Genomic DNA, 16,446 nt, shown 5'->3' on the forward strand with positions numbered 1-16,446 from the left:
AAAGGGGCTTTGGAGACATTTGTGTAATGGTGGTGGTAGAGATAGTGATGACTTACCCAAAGTTCTTAAACCCTAAATTGTATAATTCTGGTCTAAATGAATTATATGCCTTCTTTTTTAGTCTTGCATTGCTGGTAACTGTGCAAATCCAAATAATTGCTCTTGAGAATCAGTGGAACACAGAAAGCTGAAATTAAAAAGGGTGAAGCTACTGGATTATTCTCAAATTTTATAAATTATAGTGTGGAAAATGGGCTGTCTGGGAAATTCTGGAAATTGAAGTCCCTACACATCTTCAAGCCTCCCAGTTTAAAAAACACTTCCCTAGCTGATCTTGAAAAGTTAAGCAAGATTAGACCTGATTACCACTTGGATTGGAAGACATCTGGAAATCCTGAGCCTACAGGCTAGGCTGGAAAATTGCAAAATAATGCCTGAAGGAAGTTATGGCAAACCAATTCTAAATGCTTGCCAAAAGAGCCACAGAAACATGTTGATTAAGTCATCAAGAACCTAGCTCAATTCAGTCATGTCACTTATTTCCCTTACACAGTATCAACTCTGCTTCCAAATGCATCCTTTGATCTGAATGGAATCAAACTATCTAACCTCCCTTTGCACTGTAAGTTCAAAAGCTGGCAAGCATAAAGGCTGCTGCAGCGTTCCCTATAATCATCAGGCTGAGATATTTCAAAATTACTCTAATTGACTGGAGGTGAGTGAGAACATGCCCAGATCTATCCAGCACCTAGGTAAACAAAATGTAGAAAAACTGTGTGTTCCTTTGCTTTGGGACGTGAGGTTGACCTTCACATAACCATTCTAAGCAGATCCTCTGCTTTAAGTCGGTGGCAGAAGTGTGGAAGATCCAGGCTTAAATCTTACTTCCCATCCTTCTGCTGCCATCCCACTCCCTCTTGGCTCGTGGCCAGGGGCGGTTGCTGCTATACTCTGTAGAGAACCGCCCCTGTGAACAGCTAAGACGAAATAGTTAAGTACTATACCTGCTTCCACTGCTGCTCCCTCCCCCCACCACTTCTTTTTTAAAAAATTCACAAGGTGAGTCAGAGTGGAGGCAAGCTCCTTTCTTCCTGTTGAGAATGATTCAGGCAGGAGAGGCAATAAAAATTCCCTGAAAGAAGACAAGGAGACTCAGTGGAATAAGCTGCAGCGGAAAAGCCACACAGACCAGAGACTACCTCTCCATTCAAGACCTCTGTTGGGGCTGGGAAGGACGTTGGATTTGAGTCACCTCTGGAGACAAAGCTAGTCCTGGGTTGCCCGACATGTCTTTACCTTGGCTGATAACTCTGAGTTGCCTTGCAGCTTCACTTTTTACTGCAACTCTTGGCACCCAAAGAAGAGAAGGTGAGACTCAAAAAACCCCTTAAATTAAAAGCATCCTGCTTTAGATTTGGAAAAGGGTTCCATTTAATTCCATTTCTCTTTTTCCTGTTTTCCATGTGAAGGTTATTCTTGGGCAATTCTCCAGGTTGCAGCCCCTCTGGAGCTGCAAAAGAGGGTGCATAGTAAGCAGGGGGTGTTATCGAGAACTAATAGCAGAGCGCTTTGATGTGGCCAGCGCTCAACAAGTGGATGATACAGAAGGCAAGATTAGCTGTTCACCTAACTTTTCTTCCCGTGGTTTTGAACCCTTTCCTCTCCTTAAACCAGTTCATATTATCCCTCATTGAGGCTTATGGGTGGTCACCTAGCAACTAAAAGAAGCTAGATCATGTTCAGATGTAATGTTTGGGCAAGGGATAAAAAAACCACTTTGTTGTAATCACCGTTACTAGGCCAAAGCTTGGGACATATGTCCTATCGTTTCAACAGGTCCTTTCATTGCAAATGAAAATAACTGAACAATAGATAGGACTCTTGAGTGTTTCATTCATAAAGTAAATTGTTCATTCTAAATTCCATGAAAATTCTGTGCATTCTGTTTTTTTCTAATTTTTCAGATGGCCGTAACAGACAATTTAAAACCCTTTCTATATTTTGTACATAATTGTGCAGGAAATGCAATTATCTCTGAAGGGAATGCTGTAATTAATTATTTTGGCTTTCAAATTTGACACAGAGTTGAATGTACAAGTGGTGGAGCATTAGTAACATATGTTCATACAATTAATTTCATGACATAATTTTACAAAGATTAAAAAGGTGTTTCTATCATTATGCCTTTGGATAATGTGTGCAGCTGAGCTGACACATCATCTTATAACTGATAATATATAATTCTAGCTATCAATATTACACATTGATGTGTACAGTATTTTATACCATTGGAAACATTTTTCCTTTTAAACATTGTAGGAAATGTCATTTCACTGGGAAGCTGAGAATTTTAATATAAAGCCTTATTCTATATATCATGTGGGGACATCGGTTCCTCTTCTCATTGCCCCCAATTCCCAAACTTTTTCTTTGTCCCTTCAAAAACAGAATTTGGAAAAGAAAGTATATTCTCTCTATATAAAAGCTCAACTCATCAAGTGTGAGCTATTATTATTAAGAAGTGTGAAAACAAACAAACAAATCATTATTAACCAAAATTAGAGATATGGTAGGAATTGAAAGACTGTATGGAGTATCTTGAAAGAAGGAGCAACTGTTTTCTTGACTTATTTCTAATTATTAAAGCTTTAAAAATCTTTAAGAGAAATGAAATCTGACTCTGATTTCTCTATATTATTTATTTATTTGATTTGATTTTTATGCCGCCTTCTCCTTAGACTCAGGGCGGCTTACAACATATTAGCAATAGCACTTTTTTTTAACAGAGCCAGCATAAGACGGAGTGGCTATGGGTTCTGCCTCCCAAGGACAATTCCATCTGTCCATCCATCACCCGGGGGAGGAGTTATTGACCTCCCTCAGAGAGGGTCCGCAACTTGGGCGTCCTCCTCGATCCACAGCTCACATTAGAGAAACATCTTTCAGCTGTGGCGAGGGGGGCGTTTGTCCAGGTTCGCCTGGTACATCAGTTGTGGCCCTATTTGGACTGGGAGTCACTGCTCACAGTCACTCATGCCCTCATCACCTCGCGGTTCGACTACTATAATGCTCTCAACATGGGGCTACCTTTGAAAAGTGTTCAGAAACTTCAGATCGTGCAGAATGCAGCTGCGAGAGCAGTCATGGGCTTCCCCAAATATGCCCATGTTACACCAGCACTCCACAGTCTGAATTGGTTGCCCTTCATAGCACTGGGCCAGATTATCTCAGGGACTGCCTTCTGCTGCACGAATCCCAGCGACCAGTTAGGTCCCACAGAGTGGGCCTTCTCCGGGTCCCATCAACTAAACAATGTCATTTGGCAGGACCCAGGGGAAGAGCCTTCTCTGTGGCAGCCCCGGCCCTTTGGAACCAACTCCCCCCAGAGATTAGAATTGCCCCGACCCTCCTTGCCTTTCGTAAGCTCCTTAAAACCCACCTCTGCCATCAGGCATGGGGGAACTGAGATATTCTTTCCCTCTAGGCATTACAATTTACACATGGTATGTTTGTATGTATGTTTGGTTTTATAATAAGGTTTTTTTTAGTTGTTTAGTATTGGATTGTTACATGCTGTTTTTTTATCACTGTTGTTAGCTGCGCCGAGTCTGCGGAGAGGGGCTGCATACAAATCCAATTAATAATAATAATAATAATAATAATAATAATAATAATAATAATAATATGTGGGGACATCAGTCCCTCTTCTCATTGCCCCCAATTCCCAAACTTTTTCTTTGTTTGTCCCTTCAAAAACAGAATTTAGAAAAGGAAGTATATTCTCTCTATATAAAAGCTCAACTCACCAAGAAGTGTGAAAACAAACAAATCATTATCAGCCAAAATTAGAGATATGGTAGGAATTAAAAGACAGTATGGAATATCTTGAAAGGAAGAACAATTTAATACAACTGTTTTCTTGACTTATTTATAATTATTAAGGCTTTGAAAACTTTTAAGAGAAATGAAATCTGACTCTGATTTCTCTATTACCTATATTTCCTATATTAATATTGATTCTTTCCTGGTTGCTTATTTGTACCTTATGACAATCATTGTGTTGTACGTCATGATTCTTGACAAATATATCTTTTGTCAAGCATATGCACCAATGACAAATTCCTTATGTGTCCAAACACACTTGGCCAATAAAGAATTCTATTCTGTTCTGTTCTGTTCTATTATGGATATCAATCTTACCACAAGTTTTGAACAATGTGTCTGTGATGACTGAAGAGGCATTATGTGCTCACTAAAGGCACAGTAAAAAGAAGAAGCGGACAAAGAATGAGGTGGCTGGATGGAGTCAAACCAAGCATGCAATATTTGTTAAACATCAGCCCACTGAAGAATATTTATTATTACTGTGGAATTGAACAAAACATAATCTTCTCCTGCTTTACCAATGGAATTTTCTTCCCTTCTCACTTTTTTAGCTTGTAGAAGATATTGTTAGTCATTCCCATTTGCTTTCTACCAGCATTTACACATCTTAGCATTGGACCAGAATATCTCCGAGACCACCTCCTGCCGCACGAATCCCAGCGACCGATTAGGTCCCACAGAGTGGGCCTTCTCCGGGTCCCGTCAACTAAACAATGTCAGTTGGCGGGCCCCAGGGGAAGAGCCTTCTCTGTGGCGGCACCGGCCCTCTGGAACCAACTCCCCCCGGAGATTAGAACTGCCCCTACTCTTCCTGCCTTCCGTAAACTCCTTAAAACCCACCTTTGCCGTCAGGCATGGGGGAACTGAAACATCTCCCCCTGGGCATGTTTAATTTATATATGGTATGCTTGTGTGTATGTCTGTTAGTATATGGGGTCTTTTTAAAATCTTTAATATTTTAAATTGTCAGATTATTTATGATTTGTTTCCACGTGTTGTGAGCCGCCCCGAGTCTTCGGAGAGGGGCGGCATACAAATCTAAGTAATAAATAAATAAATAAATAAATAAATCTTCAGATTACTTAATACCTTTTCCCATTGTTAATAAACATTCAGCATATTACAGGTAGTCCACATCCACTATTGAAACCAGAATTTCAATTGCTAAGTAAGGCAGTTTAGTGAGTTGTGCCCAAATTTTATATCCTTTTTTTTTTGCCATGGATGTTAAGTGAATAATTTCAATTTGATAAGTGAATCAACTTATAGGGTGTGGTGTGGTGGAGTAGAACAGAACAGAACAGAACATAATTCTTTATTGGCCAAGTTTGATTGGATCCTACAAGGAATTTGGTTTTGGTGCATATGTTCTCAGTGTGCATAAAAGAAAAGATACCTTTGTTAACAATCGTGAGGTACAACACTTCATTTTTAATATGCTGTTGAATGCTGATCAATTTATTCATCCATACTTTAATTTCATCGGGACATAAAACATAAACATATTCAAGCCTATTCATTTGGTTCTCTAGTTCTATAATGAAACTTTAAGCTTTCTTTTTCTCATTTACAGTCTCAGGGACTTGCCGAAGAACAAAAATCTGCTTGCTTTTTTCTAAAGTGGAAGCTCACCAAACACTCCATCCATTCTTGAAGTTTCTTATTTGTTTGTTTGATTGGTTGGTTGTTTTAAATTTATTGGCTTGTGGATAGGGTGCAAACTAAAAGGAGACAAAAACAGCTAATCACAGGCAGCTTTGACTAAATTATTCTAATAACAAAATCCATAAAACAAATTAGTAGCCATTAAACAAACAACAAACACAGTGTAGGGCTACCAAAATTTTTACTACCACACTGTGGGTGTGGCTTATGCAGGATCCCCTGCATTTTCTTTCAACATCTTTCAGTGCAAATTGGGTGCTCTGGGGTGGAGCTCCATTTTCGCTACCCCCCACTGCGCCACCCGCCCCCGTCCTGGCAATAGCCCACCCCTGAACAAACATCCACGCTGGGGCCAAAGTTAGGTTTCCAAAGTTTTCTGGACCACTATGAGAAGATGCTATTCTTATCTCTGGAGGAATATTGTTCCAGAGAGTGGGAGCTGTTCTGTATGAAGGCTTCGAAAGCGTAACTCTTTACTGCATCCATTCTTATAGAGCCAGGGTGGCACAGCAGGTAGAGTGCAGTACTGCAGGCCACTGAAGCGGACTGTAGGTCAGCAGTTCAAATCTCATCACCAGCTCAAGGTTGACTCAGCCTTCCATCCTTCGGAGGTGGGTAAAATGAGGACCTGGATTGTGGGGGCAATATGCCGGCTCTGTTAAAAAGTGCTATTGCTAACATGTTGTAAGCCGCCCTGAGTCTAAAGAAAAGGGCGACATAAAAACAAACAAACAAATAAATAAACAAATAAATAAACAAATACTCCAAGGTCCTTTCTCTGAAACAGGAAAACTAAGACAGCTGATTGGTTGAACCAGCTAGCAGCCTTTTATTTAAAGAGATAGCTTCCTGGTTGGTTCCTTTGATGGATCTGTGTGTTATTCAATAAAGGGCTGTTAGTCACTACTGTCTCCAAGTCTCTTCAGTACCAGAACTTTACAGGAGCCACAATAGATGGCAACATTTAATGGAGGGGACCTGGAGCATATCCAGGGATGAGATTTAGCCGGTTCGCATTGGTTCATGCTGCCTTGGGAATTCTGGGAATTGAATACACCTTAAAGTTGCCAAAGTTGAGAAGCATGGGTTTACACTAGAGTTTAGGATTTTCCATTCCTGTTCTATTTAGAGTTTGGTGCAACTAAATAAATCAGTTGTGGTTCCTTAACAAATAGTGATGAAAATGATATGAATCATTACTGGCCCTTTTGTGAGGAACTGAAATTAAAAATTGATCTGGGAGTTGATTATGGTAGATATGGGATTATAGAAATAATGTAGACAAATGTTAATCTTAGAGTAAGAGTATGATATTTTAAAACTTATATCTGTACTAAATAAAGTTGGAAGTCATTCTTTTTCAGTTTTCCTTCTTTTCCTCTTTTTCACTCTTTTTCTTTTCTTTTTTCAAGTCGGTTTTTTATTTGTTTATCCCCTAGGTTTGTATTTTTTTTAATACAGTATATGAAGAATCAAATGCTCAGCCATTATAATCCTACATTCCTTATTTACAGGAATCATATCAAAATTTAGAATGAAATCCACTGGGAGCCATCTCATATAAGGCGGGCTCTGAGTCCCTCTAACCAAAAAGTGTTTATCAATAGAAGATAATTGTAGCTCAGGGTTGAGCCTTGGTGTTCTCTGAGCTTGATGGTTTTCTTACAGATGTTTCATTACCAAATTAGGTAACATCATCAGTACTAAAAGGGAATGGAGTTTGCTCTTATTTTCATATACAGTACTAGTGGCTTACCCTGTCAATGTTGTTTCACTAACATTGTTTTGATTTGTGCCAGGTCTCTATAGCCTCAGGCAGAAAAAGGCTATTCTGCACCCAGTGAAGGGCTACCAAAATTTTTACCACCATACTGTGGGTGTGGCTTATGCAGGACGCCCTGCATTTTCTTTCAACGTCTTTCAGTGCAAATTGGGTACTCTGGGATGGAGCTTCATTTTCCCACTGCATCCCCCCCCCCATCCAGGCAATAGCCCACCCCTGTCTGTTTTAAATTTATTGGCTTGTGGACAGGGTGCAAACTAAAAAGAGACAAAAACAGCTAATCACAGGCAGCTTTGACTAAATTATTCTAATAACAAAATCCGTAAAACAAATTAGTAGCCATTAAACAAACAACAAACACAGTGTAGGGCTACCAAAATTTTTACTCCCTCAAATGTTCTTTAAAATACAAAGTTTCCTAACATTCCTTTATGAACCTCCAACATGCAAACTCATCCTAAAACGAATCCTCTTTACCTGGAGCTTCAAAATTTGCTGGGAAGATGTCTAGCCAAAAGTGCATGTGTAGTGTACATCTGACTTCCTTCGTAACCAAACAAAAGTGTATTTTATGTGCAGTTCACACCCGTTGCTCGCTGGATCTGGATGTCACAAAGCAAAGCCCACATTTTGTAATTAACCCTTGTGGCCTGTTTTGACTGGCAGAGTGCTTCAGGAAGCTAACTGCTCTCCCACCCCTTGGCCACACCCACCTAGCCCAAATCCATCCAGCCGGTCATTGGGGCAGAAAACTGGTTGTTAAATTATTTGAGTCCCACCATTGAGTATCTGCTATGCTGAAATATACTGAGTGGGAAGAAACAATTGGTGTCTTAGTCTTTTTTCTGTACTGGCATCTTTTTTATGTACTCACTCATCTTATTCCTATACACATATTAATGTCACCTAAAAATCTTGTACATCCATTTATGCTGCAACAATCACCTCTGTGGATCATATTCATTCACAATGTTGCACATTCCAAGTTATAATCTTTCATATGCTATGGCCATCATTAGGTGGCCCCAGGGCATTTGTTTGCTTGTTTGTTTGTTTGTTTGCTTGCTTGCTTACTTGACTTCTCTGCCACCCAATCCCATGGGACTTTTAACTTTTATTACTCACCATCTATGCACACAACACACACACACACACATAGAGAGAGGGGGGGAGGAGAGAGAGTGTACATACATACCTATGCAAATCCACATACACATATACCAACACACAATTCGAAACCAGGAGACTGCGAGTTCTAGTTCCACTTTAGGCATGAAAGCTAGCTGGGTGACTTTGGGCCAGTCACTCTCTCAGTCCAACTCACCTCACAGTGTTGTTGTTGTGGGAAAATAGGATTAATTTATTATTAATGAAAATGGTAAAGATGGGTTAAGAAATAAGAAAACAAAGACTATAATTCAGTGATCTATAACCTCAGAATGTGATTGAGTACAAACCAACTGTGTACTTTTAATCCTGGCTGGGCTTTATTCTAATGTCATATTTGTAAATGTTCCACTATATCCTGAGATTTGGTCATTTACAATTTATAATATAGCATTGAATATATACAAAGGCTTCACAGGTTTAGACTGTTTACTAGAAATGAGGGGATCTAATGGATAATGATCCCCAGATTATTGGAAGTCACTGTCCATTAGATTACTAGGGCATAGACCTAAATAAAAGAAAGGTAAGCCATGAGAGCTAATACGGAGAGAAGAGTTTATTTTTGAGCTCACTTTATAAATCAGTGTTAGTTAGGGGCCATGAAATCAAGTTTGATTCCTGGTGATTGTATGAGCAAAATGTTCTCCATCTTACTTCCAATAATGATTTGTAGTTCTTCCAAAAATATTTTTGTAATTTCTTTGATACTGTCTATCTTATCTATTGTCTTCTTGTTCTTTTACTTCCTTCTACTTTGTCAAGCATAAGCGTTTGTTCCTAATCCTACTTATGTTATATTCTCATATTATAGTAATTTCTACTTGCTGATCATCACCACAAGCAATCCTATGTTTTTACTTAGTCAAGGCTGATTCATCCTTCTTGAAGGCTAAGGTATTATTAGAATGTTCACATCCATAATTTGAAGACACAAAACATTGCTTTTACTATTCTGATTTTATCATGAAAATATCGATATCCTTCATGATGTTGTCTATCCTTGTCTTCCTTCCTAGGATTAAAATCCTCTTCATTTTTCCAGCATATTCCTTGTCTTTATCTAGTTTTCAGCCCTGGAAAATTAAAAGTCACTTTTAATTTTCTAGTTAACTGTAAACTGTAAATTCCCATTGCCTCTGACATTTATTTATGACTTCTTGCCATAATTTTCTTTCTGGAATGTAAGAGAAGAGATTCCCCATTATTTTGGTTCTGTGCTCAATAATGTCCTCAATATTTGAGGAGCTCCACAAAGAGGGGATCAACCTATTTTTGAAATCACCATAAGGCAAGACCAGAACCAATGGATGGAAAATAATCAATGAGAGAAGCAACATAGAACTAAGGGGAAATGTCCTAATGGTGAGAACAACCAACCAGTGGAATGCCTTTCCTTCAGAAGCTGTGGGTTGCAATTACTGGAAAGTTTAAGGAAGAGACTAGACAGCCACCTCTATGAAATGGTACAGATTTTCTTGCTTGTGTAGGGAGTTGGACTTGATCAGTGGAATAACCTATTATCTTCTTCCAGATGTTTTAAAACACCAGTTTAGACTAGCCCTGGAATCTCCTAGTAGACTCTCCTCCAGATACCAGTCATGAGTAAGCCTGCTTAGCATTTTGAGACCAGCCTAGATGGGCTACCTGCTGCTACCTGTTAAACAGGTAGTCCTCGACTTATGACCACAATTGAGCCCAAACTTTATGTTGCTAAGTGAGATAGCTGTCAAGTGAATTTTGCCCCGTTCTTGCCATTTATTTATTTTATTTATTTATTCGATTTTTATGCCGCCCTTCTCCTTAGACTCAGGGCGGCTTACAACATGTTAGCAACAGCACTTTTTAACAGAGCCAGCCTATTGCCCCCACAATCCGGGTCCTCATTTTACCCACCTCGGAAGAATGGAAGGCTGAGTCAACCTTGAGCCGGTGATGAGATTTGAACCGCTGACCTTCAGATCTACAGTCAGCTTCAGTGGCCTGCAGTACAGCACTCTACTTGCTGCGCCACCCCGGCTCTCACCCCGGCCATAGTTTTTAAATGGCTCACTGCAGTTATTAAGTAAATAACTTGTCAGAGGTTTGAAAGAGGTGATGTGAGCCAGTTGCCAAGCATCCAAATTTTGATCACATAATCATGGGGATGCTGCAAGCGTGAAAAATGATCATAACTCACTTTTTTAAAAATGTTGTTGTAACTTCCAACAGTCATTAATGAATGGTTGTAAGGTAAGTGAAGGACTACCTGTATATCAAATTCCAGCCAGTCAGCTTCAGTTACAAGATGACTATGCTTAGCATAGGCAGGCTTCACTACCATGTAGACAGACTTTTAAAACAACACCTGTTCTCTCTTCTTTCTCTTTACTCATCATAGATAAAAGAGACATGAAAATGCAGAATGCTTAACTTGGAATGTTAGAAGCTCATTGAAGTAAAAGTTGTACTACAACAATTAACAGCCCAGTTGTGTCTAATAGTGTTGAATGCTTTTGGTTACTGAGCAAATATCTTTTAATCCTTCTGCCTGAATGAACAAAATGAAAAGTACTGACCCCAAAATACTCCCTTTGTAAAGACTGGAAGGAGGAAAAAACCCATTCTTTTTTTGTCTGCCAAGATCCTTAGAGCCATAAGTAGTAACTTGAATTACAGCCAAATCCTATTTCCCAGAAGCAGGGAACTCTTATCATCCCCAGCCAATCTAGCCAATAGTATGATAACCAGGAGTTCTGAAACACCCCAAATCAGCCACCGAGGCTGCCAGCCAGTGTGAAATCTTCAAAACAGACTTGTATTTTTTAAAGAAAGAAATAAAGGCTTATTTCTTATCTTTGCTTCATTATCAATAGAACAGGCTACTTGATTTAAATTTCTTCCAAAGGGGTGTGTGTTGTGTGTGTGTGTGTGTGTTTGTGTTTGTGTGTGCGTTCAAGGTAAACCAGGGTGCCTGTCAGTGATGGGCTGCCAAAATTTTACTGCCACACTGTGGGCGTGGCTTTTTGTGGGTGTGGCTTGATGGTTATGTAACCGGAGTAAGAATGGCTTGCCGGCCATGTGACCAGGTGGGAGTGGCTTGACAATCATGTGACTGGGGGGGTGCTTAAAGGTCATGTGACTGGGTGGGAGTGGCTTACCAAACAAGGCAAGTTTTCAAATAGGTGCTTGGACTCTTTTTCAGTTGATTAAGTCACATTATTTGAACAGCCACAAAAAGGACAAATGATAGACAGCATTATTTGTTGAGGAGCACAGTAACATTTTAAGGTTTTGTACTGAACCCACAAGGTTCAGTATGATAACAGATTAGGCAAGTAGCTCAATTTTCTTTAATTTCTATTTTAGATAATGATTAAAATGATTAAAGCTTTTATGGGTAAAAACAAACTATTTAATTATTTCCTATTTTAAAAGTAATTAAGGATGGCACTAAGGTACTAGAGAAGGAAGGACAATAAAAAAACTATTACCGTAAGTATTCAATAAATAGTGCATAAACTTATCACCCCCATTGTGTCCCCCCCCGTGGGGGCAGCAGCCTAAATTGATGCCAGTTATTAGTGCAAATACTACATTTATTATACAGTAAAAAAAATCTCAAGGATTCCCCCACCGCAGATTTTGTTCATCTGACTTTTGCCTTGGTTGCAGCATTTCTTCCTGTTCCTTAAAATTATTCCTTCTTCCCCTTACAAGATGTTTTAGTTCTGTTCCATCCAATCGCATCTTTTATATTGAAGGAAAAATGCAGAGGGCAAATGCCTTTAATTCCTTTAAGGCTAATGGCAGGTGTTAAGAGACTATTTTTTTTTGCAGGGGATAAAGATAAATATATGGATGTTTTCTTACTCTTATAAAATGAATGAATAACAATGCAATGACCAAAACAGACTAAACTGTCCCTTAGTGGTTAAAAAAAGGAGTTCAACATTGCTAGAGAATGAGCACCATGCCCAAGCTATATTCAGAAAAGCAACACAATCCTATACATGTCAACTTAGAAGTAAAACTCATTGAATCAAACAAAGCATTGTTCTTGATAAGATTTGTGTCTCAGGATCACTGATAGTAGCATTAACTGTGCTCTTGCAGTTGTATGTTATATTTTCAGCAAACATTAGTATTGCTTACTGCCTTTCCTTCTGGAATCCCTCTGAAATTTTTGTGAAAGTTTATAGTATTATAGAACAGTGTGGAAACATTTTTTTTCTTCATTTTTTCTATGTCTTCTTAGCTGAGATTTTGGATTCTACTTTGGCGAGATTATAATACACCTTGGAACAGCAGCAGACAACTATTCGGGGTCCATAAACCACATTAAAGACTTTTAGATACTGTCTTCTTCAAATAACATTTATAGCCTGTTATACAAATCAAACTACAAATCAAATATGTTTCATGAAATGCATATTAGGATTGATTTGTTCATTGTCTTCTTCACTTGGTAACTTTTTCCACAAGCAGATTATATTACCTTAAAGATAATCATTTATTGAAATATTGTTCTGCTTATCTCAACCACAAGGCTTTCCAATGGCAAAAACAGGAAGAAATCTATAATTATTTTGGAGATGAGAATATAGTTTTAGTCGGATAACCCATTTCCAAACTGAAAGTCTCATTCACACTGTATAAATAAATAAAAATCATGAAACAACTTGATAGGTACAACAGCCCTGGCAAAAGATACGGTTTAATTTTGTAAAAATTATAGACAGCCTTATCATGATGTCATTGTCTTGAAGGTGGTTATTTGTTTGGTTTTTTAAAAATATATATTTTTACAAGTTGCAGCAAAACCCAGACCCAATAGATTGATCTCACCCATTAATGAATTAATCTGTTGGCTAGGAAAATTGCTTTGCTATAATTATATGTGGACAGTTAACTAACCCACCATCATTTCCATATTTGAAGTTTGTAATTTTTCAAACAAATAAGCAAGAGGTATCACATTTTGTAATACACCTGGAGGAGAAGAGCAGGAAAGGATGGGAAGGGACAGAGTTAAGTGCATCATCAGTTGCATTTATGTTGCCAAAAAGATCCAAATCCAGCCTCTCTTGATTTAATCCTTATCTAGCAGCAATTTAATGCTTACCATTAATTAAGATTCTTGTGTATAGATTTAAATAAACATTGTATGCTGCAGCTTTACAAATGACCCTGATTCTTTGCATCTGGGAATTTTGTTTTGTGCTTGTTAGCATTCAGCATAGAACCAAAGTAATGGAGAGTCGAATTTTATCCTGCAGTGCAAATTATTGCCGGAATTTTGTGGCAAGAAATGGGAAGACATTTAGATATAGTCAAGCCAGCATGAATTTTACCAAATCTACTTGTGGTCCATTCCTAGGCTTTGCCCTCCACCAATACTCCGTGTTCCTTTTTTTTTACTTGTTGTGTACCAATATATGAAAATAAGCTAATCTTTGAGGAATCATTTTCTCCTTGGGTTAAAACTTTTAAAATTTAAAAGATATCACACCAAATTGTCACTGATGTTTTAGGTTTTGGGGGGAACGTTTTTCAGGGAAAGCATTTTCTATATCTCTTTGTGGTCATATAGTTGTTGACTTGAACTTTCCAACTTTGATGTAATACTTTATTACACTATAGTAGGCTGACTGGTTGGCTGATTTGGCAGATGAATCAATTCACTGTTTTGAATTATTTTTGTCAGCCTTCAAGTCCAATGATTTGGTATGGTATCTAAATAGATCAACCTTTCTACTATTTTTCTACAGGGAAGTGCCCTGAAGTCCCAGAGTGCAAAAAACAGCACAACAGACAAACTGGAAGTTCGGAAAATAGACTTCTGGTTTACCTGTTGTGCAGTAATGGGCAGCAAAAATTATTACTGCCACACTGGCTTATTTTGTGGGTGTGGCTTGCTGGCCATGTGACTGGGTGGGAGTGGCTTGCTGGCCATGTGACCAGGTGGGAGTGGCTTGAACGATCATCATCGTTCAAGTGAACAGATAAGTCTTCAACCTACAACCTCACCAGTGTTACTCTCTGGGGCGATAATTTGCTCTCCTTCCTGGGTCGCCCCCTGCCTTAGGCTGGGTAGCTAGACGAAAGGGTGCCGATCAGCTGTTGAAAAAAGAGGGGGGAGGAAATGGGCCCTCTGCATCTCCTGCCGGTGCTGGTCTTCCTGCCGCTTTCCGGGGAGGAGAAGGAGGATGGGAGGGGGGAATAGTCAGCTGGAGCTGGGCACACAGCTTCATTTCTGCCGGTGGAACTACATTCCACCCCATCCTGCCTGCTGCCCACCCCTGCTGTTGTGCTGTTTTTCACACTCTGAGGCTTCAGAAAGCTTCCCTGAAGGTTTTGGAGTGTGAAAAACAATACAATGGGAAAATTGGAATTCCAAACTTCTGGTTTGTTTGTTTTGCTATTTTTTCCAGTCTTCAGTGAGGCTTGTGTGCATGCGCATTAATAAATCAAGACAAAATCCCAATGTGGTGGAATTTACAGGCAAGGGAATTTAGGACTTTACCTATTCTAAATGGAGTTGTACTTTCTCAGAATGAAATATCCAGAATTTGGAGATACTTGTAGAGTCATCAATTGGTGATCAAGATACTATGACTAATCTCAGTCAGTATGTCAGGTATAGACTTCATAATCAGGAACAAATTATTTACAATACTTTCACCATTTGGTAATTGACAGAAACTAAAGCAAATGACCTGGGCAAAGATACCGCCTAAACAAAAGGAGGTGAAGCATATTTTAAAGTCCAGAATAACCAGATGACATTCAGAAGTGACTCCAACATAGGTCCCCCCCCCCCATCATTCACTGAACTAAGGAAGAGAAAGTACAGTACAACCAGACTTGCATGATTCTGTTATAATAGCCGATTTCAATAAAAGTAATTTTAGCTTTCATGTGAGGTTGATGTTTTGGTCTGGTTCATCTAGCAGGGCTAACTTCACCTCATCTTTATATCATTGTAGTGTGTTGTGTGTAGTCCATCCTTGTACCAGCCACAACAAACTATGCAAAACAACCCAGTGAGCTATCTGGCAATGCCTATGCAATACTTTAACTGAAGCTGCCAATTAACTCCCAAGACTTGTTCAAAGTTTTAGTTATGATATACAAGACTTTAAAAACATTGGCCCAAAGTGGCTATTAGATAGATTTGGTCAGTCACTGAGATAATTGAGGAAGTATGCTAAGCACTGTAGTAGAAAGCTTTCTGGTTGCTGTTTGTTAGGCAGATTTTCCACTGGCATTCTTTCCTTCCTGAAACTTGGGAAGTCAAATAATAATAATAATAATAATAATAATAATAATAATAATAATAATTTATTGGATTTGTATGCCGCCCCTCTCCATAGACTCGGGGCGGCTAACAACAATAATAAAAACAACATGTACAATCCAATAATAAAAACCACTAAAAACCCCTATTATAAAACCAAACATACACACAAACATACCATGCATAACTTGTAATGGCCTAGGGGGAAGAGCTACCCTGTTTCACCGATAGTAAGACACCCCTGATTGTAAGACGTATCGGGGGTTTCAGGGGGGTCGGCTAATATAAGCCGTACCCCAAAAGTAAGACATATGTCTTACTTTCGGGGAAACACGGGGGTATTGCCGCCTCCCTCTCATCTAGCTGCGCGCCGCCTCCTGCCCACGTCCGCACCGTCCCCCTCTCCATACGTCGCCGCGTCTGCCACCTCCGTCTGATCCAAATGAGCGCCGCCTCCTGCCCACTTCCACGCCGCCCCCTCCATACGTCACCCTGTCTGCCGCCTCCGTCTGATCCAAATGAGCGCCGCCTCCTGCCCACTTCCGCACTGCCCCCTCCATACGTCACCGCGTCTGCCGCCTCCGTCTGATCCAAATGAGCTCTGCCTCCTGCCCACGCCTGCGCCGTCCCCCTCTCTATACGTCGCCACGTCTGCCACCTCCCTCTG

General features: G+C 39.5%; 1 protein-coding gene across 1 annotated transcript in view; it reads left to right on the plus strand.

Annotated features, from left to right (window-relative positions):
• Positions 1-1,039: 1,039 nt before the first annotated feature.
• Positions 1,040-16,446, plus strand: part of LAMC2 (laminin subunit gamma 2) — a 77,815-nt gene continuing 62,408 nt past the window's right edge. Inside the window, exon 1 of the mRNA XM_070746295.1 lies at positions 1,040-1,368. Within this exon, the coding sequence (XP_070602396.1) occupies positions 1,287-1,368 (82 nt within the window). The 5' untranslated portion in view covers positions 1,040-1,286. The remainder of the gene's footprint in view (positions 1,369-16,446) is intronic.

Source organism: Erythrolamprus reginae, chromosome 3 (genome assembly GCF_031021105.1).
Source record: "Erythrolamprus reginae isolate rEryReg1 chromosome 3, rEryReg1.hap1, whole genome shotgun sequence".
NCBI lineage: Eukaryota > Metazoa > Chordata > Lepidosauria > Squamata > Dipsadidae > Erythrolamprus > Erythrolamprus reginae.